Here is an 18,339-nt window from a genome sequence, read left to right as displayed (position 1 = left end):
ATAGTGCCAACAGTTTATGCAGCGCTTTACAATGTAGAGGGGGGACAGCACAATTACAGTACAATACATAGGGTACAGGAGGGCCCTGCTTGTAGAGCTTACATTCCAAAGGGAGTGGGTGGTGGTGGTACAAAATGTAATGGGTTAAGTGTTTCATTAGACAAGCATATATGTTACATAGTTAGGTTGAAAAAAGACACACGTCCATCCAGTTCAACCATAAAAAAATGTATAAATAAAATAAAAAATATACAATCCCATATACCCAATTTTATACACAGTTGATCCAGAGGAAGGCAAAAAACCCCAGCAGAGCATGATCCAAGTTGCTACAGCAGGGGAAAAAATTCCTTCCTGATCCCCCAAAAGGCAATCGGATTTTCCCCGGATCAACTTTACCTATAAATGTTAGTACTCGGTTATATTCTGTACATTTAGGAAAGTATCAAGGCCTTTCTTAAAGCAATCTACTGAGCTGGCCAGAACCACCTCTGGAGGGAGTCTGTTCCACATTTTCACAGCTCTTACTGTGAAGAAACCTTTCCGTATTTGGAGATGAAATCTCTTTTCCTCTAGACGTAAAGAGTGCCCCCTTGTCCTCAGTGTTGACCGTAAAGTGAATAACTCAACACCAAGTTCACTGTATGGACCCATTATATATTTGTACATGTGGATCATATCCCCCCTTATTCTCCTCAAGAGTGAATAAATTCAGTTCCTCTAATCTTTCCTCATAGCCAAGTTCCTCCATGCCTCTTATTAGTTTGGTTGCCCTTCTCTGCACTTTCTCTAGTTCCTCGATATCCTTTTTGAGAACTGGAGCCCAAAACTGAACTGCATATTCCAGATGAGGTCTTACTAATGATTTGTACAGGGGCAAAATTCTCTCTCTCTCTCTCTCTCTCTCTCTCTCTCTCTCTCTCTCTCTCTCTCTCTCTCTCTCTCTCTCTCTCTCTCTCTCTCTCTCTCTCTCTCTCTCTCTCTCTCTCTCTCTCTCTCTCTCTCTCTCTCTCTCTCTCTCTCTCTCTCTCTCTCTCTCTCTCTCTCTCTCTCTCTCTCTCTCTCTCTCTCTCTCTCTCTCTCTCTCTCTCTCTCTCTCTCTCTCTCTCTCTCTCTCTCTCTCTCTCTCTCTCTCTCTCTCTCTCTCTCTCTCTCTCTCTCTCTCTCTCTCTCTCTCTCTCTCTCTCTCTCTCTCTCTCTCTCTCTCTCTCTCTCTCTCTCTCTCTCTCTCTCTCTCTCTCTCTCTCTCTCTCTCTCTCGTCCATACCTCTCTTAATACAAGAAAGGACTTTGCTCTCTTTGGAAACCGCAGCTTGGCATTGCATGCTATTATTGAGCTTATGATCTACCAAGACCCTCAGATCCTTCTCCACTACAGATCCCCCCCAGTTGTACTCCCCCTAGTATGTATGATGCATGCATATTCTTAGCCCCCAAGTGCATAACTTTACATTTATCAACATTAAACCTCATCTGCCACATAGTCGCCCAATCAGACAGAGCATTGAGGTCGGCTTGTAAATTGGAGACATCCTGCAAGGACGTTATTCCACTGCATAGCTTGGTGTCATCTGCAAAGACAGAAATGTTACATTTGATCCCAGACCCAATATCATTTATAAAGATATTAAAGTAAGGGTCCCAGCACTGAACTTTGGAGCACACCACTGATAACCTTAGACCATTCAGAGTAAGGCCCCATTCACACCTAGGCGTTTTTACGCCTGAAGCGCACTGCTCACAAACGCCAGAGGGGAGAATTAACATTATTCCCTATGGTGACTGTTCACACCTGAACGCCTGTCGCGCGAAGCTCAAACAAGTCCCGGACCTTTTTTTGTCGCGCGACAGCGGCGTTTGAGCGTTTTTTTTCCCCCCCCCCATAGAAAGTAATGGGAAACGCGCGTATTGAGCGACAACGGGCGTTTGCTATGGGCGTTTCGTCGCTTTAATCAATAGAACTTGTCGCCCATGCAGAAGATTAAAAAAAATCTACCAACATAGCAACAAGTGATGAAAAGATGATAATTTTTCCTATTGGCTAAAATAAGAAACGGCGAAGTACAAAAACGTTGCACGACGCTGTATGCAAACGCGCAAATAAGCATGAATACGCGTGAAAAAAAACGCCCGAAAAAACGACAGAACGCCCTACGCTCAGGTGTGAATGCAGCCTAAGAGTCATTAACCACGACTCTCTGAATTCTGTGACACGTTCCCTTTGATAAAATGATCAAGTCATAATAAAAAGTTCATTGTAATTTGCCTTTTTCTGTTTTACAGATGTACTGGGTGATGTTTCCAGCAGTTCCACATTCTTTTGTCTGCTTCTGCTGTCATTGCTGCAGGGGGTCCAATGTGCCTTCAATGTGAAGTTTTACTCAGGTGAGCTTTAATAGATTTTTTAGAATGAACTGGCCAACTGCAGAAAACCTGGATCCAAAACCAATGACCTTTTGAGATGTGAGCAATCCTGGACTACACATTTTATTAATCTCCGTGCCAGTTGGACAAATCCCAAATGCTATCATGGGTTCCGTGAGATCTGATGCCCAGGAAATGTCTATACAGTTTATTTTTTATTTTTAAGGGGACTTTTCATAATTTACTCAAACAATTTTCTTACTATTGCAGTCCTTCAGAATGCGGCTATCGTTTTATTTCTAAAGCAGGTTAAAAATTGTGGCATAATATTTGATTCTCTTGGGCAACAGGCTCCTTGCGAATCCTGTGCTCTTGTCGATTCACAGTTTAATTTTAAAGGGTAAAGTGAATCTAGGATTGAGGTGCCACACTATGAGACTGCAGATAGATATAAGTTTATTCCATTGTAAAACCAAATGAAAATGGTATACACCACCACACAGGCACTTTTCCTAATACCCCCTCCCACGTAACTCCCATACACCCACCTTCGACCACACTGCATCACTACTTCCTCTTACCAATTATCCCAACCCCCATATATGCAGAACAAACCCCCACGACAATCCATACGTTTAACAACCCATCCTACCCTATTGATTCCCCATAACCCCAAAAATATAACCTGACGCCCCTTGTATTTTCTATGTACCCTTTTAGGTTTGGAAAGCCTTGTCTAAAAGCCTTTTTAGGCCTGGGTCAAACCATGGTGCAGAGACGTCAGTTTTTCTACATGCATTCGGGAAGGGCTAAAAAAATAAAATTGTTCTCTATGTGCCTTGTTCATACCACAGCGTGCTGATTTTTTTTATTTTTTTTTTTTCCTGCACAAAAATCTGCAACATGTATGCAGTATTCTGCACGGGGGAAAAACTGACTCGACCTCAACATTGGTGTGAACAGGCACATAACTGACATGCATAAAAACTGATGTCTCCGTAAATGAAATCTGCGTGATTTTTCTCTTCAGTTCCCATTAGTTTTCATGCACGTATGGTGTGAATGAGCCCTTGCTTATACTATATTTATATTCTGTGTCTAAAACGCATCTGGAATGGATCTGGAGTGCATCTTTAAGGTGTGAACCGGCTTGCAAGGAGAAGTAAACCCTCCAATCTTTTTCAGCCATGGAAACTGCCATCTTGGCCTCTGCTTTTTAAACTACCATGTGATCAGTTCTGACACCAACCATCGGATCTTTTGACAGTTTGGTTGAGAGCACAACCATTGTGACAGTTACAATCCCTGGATGTGTTTTTGAAACTAAAAACAATGAGTTTACTTCTACTTTTACGTTTTAATATTTGCAGCCATGTTATTATAAACAATGACCAGTATGTTTGTGGGGTGTGTGTTGTTTTTTTTTTTTTTTTTTTTCTCCAATTTGCCATTTTAAATAATTATGTAGGAATAAAGGCAAAACCATATTTTTTTTTTTTTTTTTGGATAAAACTTAAAACCACGCATCTTCATAGCTGCCAGGGCGGGCTATGTGGCTGCTGATTGGTCAGCGCCGCCCATGTGATGACCAATTAGAATGCTCCGAAACGTCCCTCCTGATGAGGTACGTTTTGGACATTTAGCTGAGCGGATTTCTAAGCCCCTGACGTGGACATACCGGGGCTCAGAACAGGAGATTGCCGCGGTCCAGGTCAGCAGGACCGTGGAGGGGCGAGGAAGGGGAGGTCCTGTGTAAGTTCACCTTACAAATTTTTCTGTAAAGGTGAACTTGCACTTTAAGAAAAGGCTGGTACATGACAATTGCTGCACAATATACACAGTTCACAAATGCATACAAATTGCTCCGGTCTTCCTTTACAGTGGTGCCTACCATCCCTGGCTCCCGCCTCTCCTTGATTGGCCAGATTCTGCTGCCACAACATGTGCTTCACTCATTTGTTCATTCTCTTATGGGAGTGTTGGTGTTTTGGTCCTGCACTGTCCTCAGCCGAGGTCCATACCAAAGTCTGGCTGTTCCCTGCAATACTGATCCCAGGTGAGTTAATCTAGAACAAATCATCGTAATAATATAAAGACTGAGTTATGCATAGATGTGCTTGGTTCTTGTGATTATTTTTTTTTTTTTTTTTTTTTCCTTCACTGATCTGCGTACTGGTGTTTTTTCATTTTAGTGATAAAGATGGTGTACAGAAGATGTGTTTGAATGAGCGTTACCTCTTCCTTCTGCTTACTGGAGCTTTTATGGGTTACAGTTACAGCTTGCTGTATTTCATACACAACATGAACTACCTGTCTTTTCCTATCATGCAGGTGAGACAGGGCAGAATTTTAAAGGGGTACACCACTCGCTGCTTACATTAGATTTATAAGTGGATGATGGGAGATTAATGCACCTACTGGTTTCTCATATCTTTTGGAGCATAACTGGTGATATCTCAGCACTAAAAATGTTCAGTACCTCCAGCCGTGTGGTACTAAAGTATGGGCAGTCGTAGGGACCTATGCAGCTCACCATTGGAGACACGGTGCTGCGTCTGCCAGCTCAGACGCAGTTGATTGTAGATGGAGGCATAAATCTATACTACTGAAGTTTCATGTATTTCCTATTATTGGTAGTGGAGGGGCTAAAAGGGATAGCGGTTGAGGGATGGTTTAAAGCTGAATTCCACCCAAAAATGTAACATCCGCTTTTAGTCATGGTGAATCTCCCCCCCCCCCCCCCGACATGCCACATTGGGCGGATACTCTTTTTAGAGGCACCCAGCTCCCACTTCCTGCTGGGGCTCCGCAGCGCCGGAAGGAAGTTCACCTCTCCCCCTTCCTCCATGCAATCTTCTGGGACACATCTGAGCGAATAAATGAGTCGCCGGCCCCAGTGAGAAAAAAAAACGTTATTCCTCAGTAAAAGCGCATGCTAAGCAAACAAATCAAGCTCCAGTGTATTGAGGTGGTTAAAGTAGCTATGTTTTTTTTTTATTATTTCCCAGTAGCATAACCTAAATTTCCTTTTTGTAGTATTGGTTGCATTAATTACTTTTTTATGTATATCATTGATTTGTATTTTTTTTTTTTTTCCTTCTCCAGCAATTTAAATATGTGCAGTTCAGGCGTTTTCTGCCTTTACTACTGCACCACAGCTGTGTCCAGTCCCTGTACTTGGTTCGGAATTGTACTGCTCTCTATTATTTCCTAGGTATGTCTATTGTCTCTTAACCTTTTTTTGTGTGGCTGCTCAGCCAAAAGATATGTTGGTGGTAGCATTGTATGTGTTTTGGACTCTGAGGTTAAGGCTGAACTTCAGGCAAATGGCTAAATACATTATATTGGAGCTGTCATACCTCAAAGGATTTGTATTTTGATCGGTCTAGTCCTGAGATTTATGCAGCCCCATCACACTACAAAGCCTTGTCTGGCAAGCCAGAAAAGCTGATTTTTCATTCTTCTGCAGCAGATACATAACACTTAAAGGACTGAAGGGAGAAGCTGAAGACTGAGCTCATCATCTGTCACTCTCCTCTGTCCCCTTTATCAGCATGATCCTTGTGCTGCAGCACAACCGATTGGCTCCATGTGTTTTATTTTTTTATTTTTAATGAAAGGGGAAAAAAAAAAAATTTGCACAAAAAGAAAATGTCAGCTACTGTTTGAACTGCTGTACTAACCATGCAAAGTTAGTGCAGCGATCTCCCATAAGCACTGATCGGGAGTCTGTCGACTGCTGAGTGTGAAACTGATGCCTCCTGGGTCCGTTTTTTTTATTCTCTTTTTCAAAAATGAAATGATAGATTTTCCATTTATATGGTATACCTTGTAAAATATTTAGCTACTGCCAAGACTGCTGCAAGCTCCAGCTCACAGCTGCTCGCTCCTCAGTCCAGGATCTGTTCTACCACAAAACTCAAGCTGGCCATACATGGCGCAGTTTGTTTTTCATTCAGCTAACCGGCTGAATAAAAAAATAAATAAATACACTGAATACCCTCCCGCCACTATCGTAATGCACTGATCAATGCTGCATCTGATTGGTTGCATGCGCTCATCGAGCAAAACTAAACCAATAAGTTTGTTGGTCGATTTTAACTCCTTATGATTGAGACTTGGCAAGCTCCTTACACTTTTTTTAATATATATATTTCTAGACTGTTGGATACTATGCATCATAATGCATGTATACGTGCCCATTTAGATTTTAACATCTCTCTGGTAATCTTAGGTTATATTCCACGGACGTGGTTTCAAGGTATTCTGAACTTGCACCTGGATCAGTGAGTATTTCTGGACTCGCTCTGTAAATTATTCATCATTTTATTTGTATGTCATTATTATTTTCATTTATATATACAGACAGTTGCCACCGCTTGATTCTCTATTTGGCCTCCTGGATCTGTCATTATTTTACAAGATTTGGTTATGTGGTGCTTTCCTGCTTGTCACCTGGCACATAGTCTGGTTACTATTCCAGATTCACACAACAGAAGTAAGTACCAGGACTGTCATCCTGTTTTCATTGGATAGCTAGAGATGCAGTATGCACTCGTGACTCATTATTACTGAGTTAAGTCTTGTAGGTGTTTTAGGGATTATACTGCGTGGCTTTGGGAGTATATACCATACCCTGACTTTCACTGTTTTGTCAGAAATATTACTTCTGATGCTGTAACTCACCCAGTGTATGGATCTTTACTTAAAGTGGTTGTAAACCTCAGACATGAAATATGAACAAAACATATCCCATAGTGCGTACTCAATCCAGGGCACCAAGTGTCATTTCTGTCTGCTGCCCCATTCCTTTGCTTTCAAAATCTTTTCTGACAAGTTTTCCTGACGCCAAGAGAAAAGTGATGGAGCTGATTGACAGCCTCAGCTCTGCTGTTGTGGGGGTCCCTTCCCCTCCCATAAGTTGTCAGGGCTCTGTCCCCTTTTTTTTCTTAAAGTGTAAGTAAACCCCCCCCCCCCCCCCCCCCTATCGTTTTCAGACATGGAAACTGCCATCTTTGATCTACAACTGCCATGATGCTGCATATGTGATCAGTTATGGCACCAGCCATTGGATGGTGTGACAGTTTGGTTGAGAGCTAAACCAATGGCAGTGTTGCGTGTCAGAAATTAAACTGTTTTATGGATGTGTTTACTTCCGCTTTAACTGTCAGAAAAGCTTTAACATTCAGCACTTTGAACGGATGTAGAGAACAACTTATGTAGGATAATTTTCTTTATTTCTGTATCACCTGAGGCCAGTCACTTCACTGAGGACATGTGTTCACAATCAGTTGAAAGCGGTAGTAAACCACATCACCAAAAAAAAAAAAAAAAAACTAGCAGACTAGCACATTAAGGCAGACTTGCCTGAAATCTAAGCTTCCAGCAGTGCGCTGTAGGTGCTTTCTTCTTTACCTGGGCTCACAAGCTTCAGCTATCTGATAGCGATGCTGTCGCCCAAGATGGTTAAGGCAGTACTGGAAAAAAGTGGTGGCTACAAAAAATATTCACTTTTCCCCCAATTTGGACATTTTCACTTAGGGGGTGTACTCACTTTTGTTGCCAGAGGTTTAGACATTAGTGGCTGTGTGTTGAGTTATTTTGAGGGGACAGCAAATTTACACTGTTATACAAGCTGTACACTCACTACTTGTAGCAAAGTGTAATTTATTCAGTGTCACATGAGATATATTTACAATAAGGTGAGGGGTGTACTCTTTTGTGAGATGCATTGTGTGTGTGTGTGTGTGTGTGTGTGTGTGTAAGTGTAAATATAATATTTTCTGTAAACTCTTTTGTCTGTCCAGGACCGAATGTTTCCTGTACAAATATCCTTTGTTGAAGATGCGGAAATGTGCCTTCCCAATGCTTTAGGCTGCAACACTCCACTCTTAAAGGTAAATGATTTTGTCTCTTATCACGTTATTAGAGTCAAAGCACACAAGGCGTACTAATATCAGAAGTCTTCAATGAAACTGCATGAAGCCTGCTGACATAACCTGCAGCCCTGCAATGTAAATGTTTGTGAGGTTTTTTTGTTGACTTGTAATGAATTCCTCCTTCTGTGCCATGTTGTCATTCCAGTACCTGGCCTTTCAAGATCTCGTGCTGCTTTCTCAGTATTCCAAAATTCGGAGACAGGATGTGTTCAGCCTCAGCCAACCAGGTAACTGTCAAAGAAAACAGAGCAGATCTAATGTGTCGTCTAATAAAACGAAGACTGAAATGAAAGCATCCATGTTCTGTCTATGGCAGGAGGTCATCCACACAACTGGATCGCGATCTCAACGGAGTGCCTGAGTGTTTTAAGCAATCTCACCGCCAGACTGGTTGCTCACCAAGAAGCTGCTGCAAGTAACGGGCGTGTGAGGTTCCCATCTTCCTCAGCAGAGTTGAGGAAGTCCTCCAGCAGCTCAGGTATGTCTTCTGTGTTGTGCAATGTATTATGTTTTGCTGCACAGTGATACTAATGGGGTGATCTAGTTTGAATATTGGATATAATACTTTTCACACAGGTCATGAAAAAATACACTGCGTCTATACAGTTTTGCGAGCTCCTGTATTGATAAAGGCCTTTCAAGTGTCAACAGATGTAAAAGTGAAAATATAGGGTTTGAGGGGCTGAAATTGAGTATTTAAATGACACAACCTAGCACATTGAAGGCAAAGGAAACAAGCTTTTCACCATTTTACAACTTAAACATCACAAAGAAGGAAGAATTTCTTTATCGTACATCATGTGATGTAGAGCATCTTCATATCCTTGACAATAGGGTAATGCTGCCACCATCAGGTGTCTTGGACCATGACATCAATGCAGCATCCGCAAGAAAATGGCTAGCTTCTCAAGAATTCCACCAGGGGTTAGGAGACTGACTGTTCTGGAATCGTTGCTTAGAGCAATGATACCCGAACCCCACACTGGACACATGGGGAGGGGATCCCTATGCAATGACAATGTATTCCCTTGCATAATAGTATGGCACTAAACGGGTCCAGGGCAGTATTCTCCATCTGGGGAGTCAAGCCTGTGGAGGCCCTCCTGGCACAGCCTATTGTGAAGATTGTACCTCTTGGGCAGGTTCCTGGAGCTGTTCCTGGGTTAGTCTCTTTTGTGCTCACCCTTTTTAGTGCCTTGGTCACAAGTGGAAATGTTACCCTACCCTCCTTGAAGATAAGCCAGATGAGGAAAAGGTAGAGGGGGTAATAGTTTTCTCCAGTAGAAGAGAATGAAGAAGGCTCCTCTTCTAACAAATCTACCCCCGAAGAACCCCAGGGCCTGGGTATATCTCTGAAGTCTGTGAGTTTTCTTGTGGCAGTGGTCCAGAACTACCACTTCCTAGTCCCTGAAGGTTACAGGTTTTGGATGGTTGCATTCTCTGCAACATCCTCAATCTTTTGTGCGCATTCACCCTAACCCCAGCAATACCCCATGGAAAGTGAGTTCTCTAAGAAATGAAGTATGCCTTTTGGATCCGGCACAATAAGACCCTCATGTGTCCAGTGCATGAGGTCCCAGTATTTACAAAAGTGGTAAAAAAAAGCATTGTGTGGGGTGTTGTATTACAAACCTGTTATACTTGCTCTGTGCAGTGGTTTTACACATGGCGGCTCAATCATCCTCCTTTTTGGGTCCCCTGCTGGTTCCTCCCCCTCAAGTAGTGCACCCAGAGAAAGCTGCTTGCCCTGGGGGCACAGCTGCATGCTTGCTCACAAACCGGTGAACTATGTGTCCATAAGATACAGAGCCGCAGCTCAAATGGACCCCCCCTCTTTGGGTCCCCTGGCTCCCCCCCGAGTAGAGTGCGCCCAAAGAAAGTCTCTTGCCCTGAGGGCACTGCTGCATGCTCACTCTTAAGCCAATGCCCTTCGTGGGAGTTTGGCAGGGGGAGATTGCAGATAAGTGGGGCTGCTCATGACTACAAACTGGAATTTCCGAGCCTTGCCCTCCACATCGTATGCGTTCAAATGTTTTTTTGAATCCACAAAAATTAATTTGCACTTTTGCAAGCTTTGATAATTTTGGAGTGATCACTCCTGTTCCAAGGGTGAAAGGTTTTGTGGTTTTTACTCAAATCTTTTTGTAGACTTGGGTCTCGAGACTTGGCAAGTTTCTATGAGTTCAGATTGAATCGGTGCAGTCTGTGGTGACCTCCTTTCAGGAAGAGAGATTTCCAGACATCAGTGGATATCGGATGCTTGCCTGCATGGTGATGATCTTTCCACCTCACGGTTCTCAGTTTTTGTGGGGGAGGACAGCTACTTTAATTTTCAGGCTATCCACAGTTCCCAGAGTGTTCACCAAGGTTCTGGCTCTGATTCTAGGGCTCCTGCATACCTGGGGTATCCCTGATATGGGGTACCTGAGTGACTTCATACTGAGGGAAGTGATCTGCTTCTTTACTGGAGGCCATTGTGTGTCACATGGTGCAATCTCTGAAGAGGTTTGGAAGTCGGCAATAATCCTAACCCTTGTTACCTACAACTTGGACGTTAAGGCCCAGATTCACAAAGACTTACGACGACGTATCTCCAGATACGCGGTCGTAAGTCCGAATGGCCGCCGTCGTATCTGTGCGCCTGATTCATAGAATCAGTTGCGCATAGATTTGGCCAAGATACGAGCGGCGTAAGTCTCCTACGCTGTCGTATCTTGGGTTGCAATAATTACGCTGGCGGCTAGGTGGCGCTTCCTTGACTTCAGCGTTGAATATGTAAATGAGCAAGATTCGCCGATTCACGAACGTACGTACGCCCGCCGCAATTAGTTAAGCCGTTTACGTAAGACATACGCCGGCGTAAAGATAAAGCATGTCTCTAGGTGGCGCGGCCCATGCAAAGTATGGATGTCGGAACAAGCGTATCTTTTTACGTTGTTTGCGTAAGTCGTACGCGAATAGGGCTGTGCGTAAGTTACATTCACGTCACAGGCATCGAGCCGACGTATCTTTGGGCGTAAATACGACGTGATGCTGAGCATGCGCCGTTCGTTCGGCCATGCATCTACATGGGGTCAAGCCTCATTTAAATACAACACGCCCCCTACCAGCCTACTTTGAATTACGCGCGCTTACGCCGGCCCATTTACGCTGCCGTAACTTGGGACGCAAGTGCTTTGTGAATACAGCACTTGCCTCTCTAAGTTGCGGCGGCGTAGCGTAAATGTGATACGCCCGCGCAACGTAGAGCGGCCGTACGTGAATCTAGGCCTAACTTTTTTTTTTATATGTGTGTGTGTGTGTGTGTGTGTGTGTGTGTGTGTGTGTTTGTTTTTATTTTATGCAATTGTAAAACAATGCGAAGATTGATTTATTAGTTCAGCTACAAAAAAAAACACAAGCTTACAAGTATGTTTAAATTAATCCAAATCTTTTATTTTAATCTGACTGTCATTCTGCAGGCACATCATTGGATGAATCTATTGACAAGGCTGGGAAGATTGCTCCTGTCTCTCGAACACCCATGTCTTCTCTTCTGAAGACCACAGCTTCTCTCAAAAGACCCTGGGACTCTAACAGTGCCTTTGCCTCCCCAGTGGTAGGTCATATTTCCGCTGCCCAGGACCAGAATTCTCCATGGCATGGATCAGTGCAAAGCCCCCACGTTATTAGGAGAGGTGCAAAGCTTTGGACGTGTGGTACAGGTGAATGTCACTCATTTTGCTATTTGTGCATTTAGTTTTCTACCTGAAGCATTTACAAAGGAATCTAAGCTCCATAAAGCTTTGAAATGTTCAATGATAAATGTTCCATTGTGTTACATGGAGGAAGGTGAGTGAGTGGGGTGCTCTCAATCCCTGGAAGTACCTGCCATTTCTCTTGGCTCCCAGTAGCAAAACTGTGCCCAGGAGGATGTAGAAAAGTTATGGAAAGCTGAGGAGGATTAACATTGATGTGGAAATCTGGGGGAAGTTAGATTGGGCCAACTTGGTTTCTCCAATGATTGTTATCCAATGTCAGGAGGGTTGCTGTGGATGCTAAAATTCTCAGTTGTATTCTCTGCCAGATAATACTGTGAACTTTGATCTTCCGGTCGCTGCTGCTCCAACTCGTTTGCTCAGTACCTTGTCCATTTACAAAAGGTCTTGTGTTCATTTCCTCCAGAATGCCATGCCTTCTATCGTACCTTGGCTCTGTTGGGTTTAGCAGGGTCCTCTGCCCTCTTGGCTGATGCGTTATGCACCGCCCTGAAACTAGAGGATCAGCCTGTTGCTTCTATTAGTACTTTCCAGCCCCAAGTTTTATAGTAGTATATCGTTTTCCTTTGCATCCACTTGTCAAATAACTACTATTGTCAGTGCATGCCAAAATGTTTGTAATGTTTTTGTGGCATGCAGTTAAATAGTAACAATGTGGTACGCTGCAGCGAACTGAAATTGGTGCTCTAATATGGGGCCAGCAGTGGCAAGGAAAAAGAAATGTACCCGGGTTGTTATTGTCACTGAAAAGAAATGGCCTCAAGTCGGGTGTGTGACTGGAGTGAAAAAATTTCCATGGGTCAGTGGTGTCACTGAAAGGAAAATGTACCTGCATTGGTGTTGAAAAAGCCATTGCATTTAAATCCACTCAATTTTTTAAATCATTATTTTTAAAGACCAACTGTCTCCTCTGACCCGCTGTTGACTCACCGACAGTCCCATTCACTTTAATGGGACGGCAGTGACACAAGGCGAGAGACGTGGTTGTCCGCTAACAGGCGCTGCCATGATGGATCTGAAATGACAGGTGCTCTTTTTAAATGCAAGGGCTCATTCTTGTTGGTAATTGAGAATCTTTAATATTTGCAAACAAAATGAAGGTTTGCTATTTAGAATAATAAGCTGTCAGGTTAGTAAAACAGCGATATCAGAACCAGTTTAATCCATACAGTTTGTAATGTACATAGATTTGCAAAACCATGGGATAAAGGAATATTCCTGAACTTTGTTTTATCTCATGATTGCTGTGAAATTGTGTAAATGCATCAATGGATGTTATCTCAGCTTGCAGAGCCTGGATTCATTAAATAAGTTTACAAAAAATGTAAGTATTGCAGAATATACAGCCTCATGCTACATAACGAAGCTCCATTTCATGCTGAATAAACAAAATTATTGTATCTTAACCACTTGAGGACCGCCGCATGACGATATACATCAAAAAATGGCACGGCTGGGCACAAGGGCGTACATGTAAGTCCGCTTTAAGAGCCCAGCCGTGGGGCGCACTCGCGACCGTCCCCGCGGGAACGGAAAACGCGATCGCCGCCGTTGTCCCGCGTTCTGGTCACAGAGAGGAAGAACAGGGAGAGGCAAGTGTAAACAAACCTCTCCCCGTGCTTGCTAGTGTGGCTGTCTCTGATCGTCTGTTCCCTGTGTTGGGGAACAACGATCAGTGACGTCACACGCACAGCCACGCCCCCCCACAGTAAGAACTCTCGCTTAGGGCACACTTATCACCTACAGCGCCACCTCCTGGTTAACTTCACTGCCAGTGTAATTTTTACAGTAAAATAAAAATAACAATGGTTCCAAAATAGTGTCCAATGTGTCCGCCATAATGTCGCAGTGACGAAAACAATCGATCGCCGCTATTATTAAAAAAAAATAATGAATAAAAATGCCATCAAATTATTACCTGTTTTGTAAACGCTCTAACTTTTGCACAAACCAATCAATAAACGCTTATTGTGATTTTTATGTAGAATACGTATCGGCCTTAACTGAGAAAGAAATTATATATATATATATATATATATATATATATATATATATATATATATATATATATATATATATATATATATATATATATATATATATATATATATAATTATAGCAAAAAGTAAAAAAATATTGAATTTTTTTTTTTCAAAATTGACGCTCTATTTTTGTTTATAGCGCAAAAAATAAAAAGCGCAGAGGTGATCAAATACCACCAAAAGAAAGCTCTATTTGTGGGAAAAAAAGGACGCCAATTTTGTTTGGGAGCTACGTCGCACGACCGCGCAATTGTCTGTTAAAGCGATGCAGTGCCGAAACGCAAAAAAGGGGCCAGGTCCTTTTACCTGCATAATGGTGCGGGGCTTAAGTGGTTAAATAACTATCTTTAGATGGATGTTTACTCCAAAAGCATTTTATTAAAATAAGTTTGATAAAAATCAAAGTCCTACTCCTGTGGTTGCCCTCTAAGAACTGGTCCCATTCCTTGCTAGCTCATGCGATTATCTACACTTCCCTCTTGGCATTCAAGAAGGCCTCGTTGCACAGGTCCTTGCCCCCTCTCCCAAGCCCTTTGACAACCCTGCGGGGGAACCCAGACTTTCCTCCGGGGATGTCTGAGGAATTTTTGAGACAGGAATGGCCCTTTGAGGATGTACTAGCACTCCAGTTTTACTCTGCTGGGAGGCCTTTATCTTTTGACGCCTTAAACTATCACTAAGACGTGCGCTCTACCCTTTTGGACTTGCAGACAAATCCAACACTTTCTCACAACCCAGGATAGTCCGTCATTTTGGTCACGACAACTTGCGCCCTTTGAATCCTTGTGCTACCGTAAAATGCCACAAAGGCATCTAATCTCCCTCCTGGTCATCCTCCTTTGGGAGGCCCCATCACAGATCTCCTGGAATAGAGATCTCCAAACGTTCCAGTCATTGGAAGACTGGAACACTATCTATAAATACGCTCACAAAGGTTCTACAAAAAGTGGCCATTCAAGAGAATGGCTATAAGGTGATCACTAAGTGGTATAGGACCCCTTCACGTCACAAATTTTCCTCCTAGTATTCCTGACACTTGTTGGAGGTGCGGAGCGGGGGTGGGAACTATGCTCCATGTGTGGTGGGAGTGTGGAATCCTTCAACCCTTTTGGAGGGAGGTCCATGGTCTCATCTCGCTACTTCCACTCTGGACTATACCCCATCCAAATTTCCCTTGCACCATACATCACTACCCAAAAAAGACTACAACAAATCCTTAGCCATGCATATGGTCAATGCTGCCAGAATTTGTGTTCCTAGGCATTGGCGCTCCACTGCCGTTCCGACAGTCAGGGAGTGTTTTGCGCAGATTTCCTCCATAAAAGAAATGGAGGAATTGATTTTAATTTCGCAGGATAGAATGCATACATTTTCTATTATATGGGCTTGCTGGAATCACTTTGTCACCACTAATCGCTACCGTCGGTATGTCTCTTAGGCTGTCTGACGGAATGGGCAATACTCCCTTTGTGATGTGGGGGGGCTGGTGCGGATCCACTCATGCCCCCTCAGATTTTCCCCTTGTTGTGCTTATATTTCTCTTCGTCTGCCCCCTTTTTTTTTCTTCTTAACTCTCTCTCTTCTTCCTCATTGTGGGCACCAGGCCCCTGTGCTGTCATGATACATTGCACTCTAGATAATGAACATGATCGGTGTCTTACACCGCGTTCTCCCCTCAGCATTCAATGGGGGAGGGGAAAATTGAAATTTACGATCCTCCGCCCTTTTCCGCTACATCACATTTTTTTTTGTACCTCGGTCATGGTCAGTTAATCTCAGCTGAGAACCTCATATTGTATCGTGACGTGTGTTTCTTTCATGTTGCTCTGTTATTTTCTGTTTTGTGACAATTACCTTGTCCTGTATGTTATGCTATATTATCAATAAATAAAACTTTTATGGGGGGGAAAAAAATCAAAAAAGTGTGTGTGTTTAAAAAAATATCTGATTTTTATCCACCCTTTTTCCCCTCTTCTAAACCCCCATATCAGAGCTCCTCTACCCACCCCCAGCTACTTGGCTGCCCTCGGTGCAGTGGCTGCCAGGAGGCTGGGCTGTCATGCTAACACTTGTAAGCACAGAAGCCAGCACAGGAAATCTGTTTCTGTTTGTAGATCAAGTGACAATGGTACACCGTGCTCTGGATGAAAAAATAAATAAGCTTTGAGAGGAGTGAAAATTGCAGTCTCTCATTTCTGTGAGGAGGAGAGAAGAGTCACTGGAGCTTCCAGTGCGTCCCTGCCTCTACATACATTGCGCCCAGGGAATGTGGCTCTTCTGCTCTGCTGGTGACAACCGGGGATTCCCTTGCTTTGGAGGAATTTGAAGGCTTCCTGGGGTTGCAAATAGGCTCTTTAACGTTTCACTTTGCAAAGAATGCAATATCACAACGCGATAAAGAAAAAACAGCTTTTTTTTGGTCTTGTACATGATTTATCAAATTTTACAAAGCTCTGGGACATATTTCCTTGCAATATGAATAAGAATATTTCCCCCCCAATTAACCCTCATCCAGCTAAGGTGGTGCTTGTTTTTTAATTTGCAGACTTGGATATCCAGAAAAGCGGCTCAGAAACATCCTCTATCTCCCGGATGAGCCCAAGACCCGTCAGCAGCAGTGAAGGACCGAGCTTCTTCTTTGTTTGGTACCAAAACAGACAGGAGCAGGTAAGTGCAAGCAGTAGTTGGTCCAGGCCTGCAGGTGCCAGTAATTGGATTCACAAAGCAAAATTCATCCCCAGATTACTCCTGTTAGCATATCACTTTTTTGTATGTCCTTACTGACCTATAGGAGGAAGAGGGAGGGGCCAGGTCTTAAGCTGGTTACGGATGGGGGGGAAAGCAAAAATTCTTAGAAAAAAGGCTGTCTTTTTTTTTTTTTTTTTCTTTTTTCTTCGAATCATTAGTGGGGGCAAATTGGTGTTCATTTTCAACCGTAGTGATTGGAGCAGGATGGAATGTTTTTTTTTTTTTTTGTCTAGAACAAATTTTCTATCATTGAGGTGTCCCTTTATGAAGCAGTGGAAAATATCCACTGCTCCATTCTCCGGCATTTACAGAGGAGATCGTTCATTCTCCTTTGAGTACCAGTTTATGAAGCTGTCTAGATCGCTTCACTTCACAAAAGGAGAAGTGATCTACAAACTCTTCAAACAGTGGGGAAAGCCCCCTGATGCTGGAATCTCGTGAGACGTACCGAGATTACAGTACCAGAAATTCACCAAAACAGAGGTCCGGCTTAAAAAAAATTGTCGGCAGCTACAAACACTGTAGCTTCTGACTTTTAATGAGGACACTTACCTGTCCAGGGTGCCCGCGATGCCGAAGCCGAACCATCGCTCGGGTCTCTGCTGCACCGCTGCCATCCTCTGTGAGGGAATCAGGAAGTAAAGCATTGCGGCTTTACCACCCGGTTCCCTACTGCGAAAGCGCCGCACGACTCGCGCAATGTGAATGAGTGGATGTCTCCTGGGACACACAAGGTCCCAGAAGACACCGTTTCCCATTTCCCAGGAAGGCAGCGCAAGGAGGAGAAGAAAGAAGACCACCGCGGACAAGGAAGTGGCAGATTAGGCGATCTGCCTAGTGACAGCTACTTCTTTTTGTAGCCTTTTTGGTTCTCTTCATTTTTTTAGGGTGGACCTCTGCTTTTAAGCACTGATAAATTATCACTGCTCAGTACACGGAAAGATGGCCCACCTCCATATTAAAATGAATGGTCCCTCTACATAATAAATATGAGCTGGTGAGTCAGGGAGTGTGATTTCTGTCACAGATCACCAGTGAAACGGTCTGTTTCTGTGTCAGACAATGACGGATTCTCGGTGTGCGGAGATAATCGGCCGAGAACATGTTCTTCCCGATCATCTGTTTCATAAACCGTTTGAGGTGAGATCAGCGTCGATCCTCGGGATCACTGCTGTTTAGTTTCATAAATGGTCATCTGAATGTTAAAAAAAAAAAAAAAAAAAAAAAAGCCAAATCTTTGGAACAACAAACAAATGTTCTGAGAATTTTTGTGTAGCACCCTTGTCCTAAACAGGGCTGCTAGTAAATTTTAGTTATGATAGGTGGTAACTAGTCTGGCTAATTTGTACTTTGATCAAATGGTTACTTTTCTCCTAAGCTTGAAGTGAACTGTGACTTCTCTCTTTTGTCGATGGAGGGCACTGTTGCTTTTGGCATTGGTATGATAGAGTAATTCAGTTAGTTAATTCAGGTTCATAGAGTGAATGT

The 18,339-nt window shown here is 43.2% G+C and overlaps 1 protein-coding gene across 1 annotated transcript in view; it reads left to right on the top strand.

The window, feature by feature from the left end:
- NDC1 (NDC1 transmembrane nucleoporin) overlaps positions 1-18,339 on the top strand; it is a 47,637-nt gene that overhangs the window by 11,587 nt on the left and 17,711 nt on the right. The window contains exons 3-13 of the mRNA XM_040360466.1: positions 2,284-2,385; positions 4,246-4,420; positions 4,557-4,695; positions 5,470-5,578; positions 6,599-6,650; positions 6,730-6,862; positions 8,172-8,261; positions 8,449-8,530; positions 8,620-8,781; positions 11,765-12,007; positions 16,649-16,770. Coding sequence (XP_040216400.1) covers positions 2,284-2,385; positions 4,246-4,420; positions 4,557-4,695; positions 5,470-5,578; positions 6,599-6,650; positions 6,730-6,862; positions 8,172-8,261; positions 8,449-8,530; positions 8,620-8,781; positions 11,765-12,007; positions 16,649-16,770 — 1,409 coding nt within the window. The remainder of the gene's footprint in view (positions 1-2,283; positions 2,386-4,245; positions 4,421-4,556; positions 4,696-5,469; positions 5,579-6,598; positions 6,651-6,729; positions 6,863-8,171; positions 8,262-8,448; positions 8,531-8,619; positions 8,782-11,764; positions 12,008-16,648; positions 16,771-18,339) is intronic.

Source organism: Rana temporaria, chromosome 7, assembly GCF_905171775.1.
Source record: "Rana temporaria chromosome 7, aRanTem1.1, whole genome shotgun sequence".
Classification (NCBI taxonomy): Eukaryota; Metazoa; Chordata; class Amphibia; order Anura; family Ranidae; genus Rana; species Rana temporaria.
Note: the sequence above shows the minus strand (reverse complement) of the source record. Positions and strands in the feature narration are given on the sequence as shown.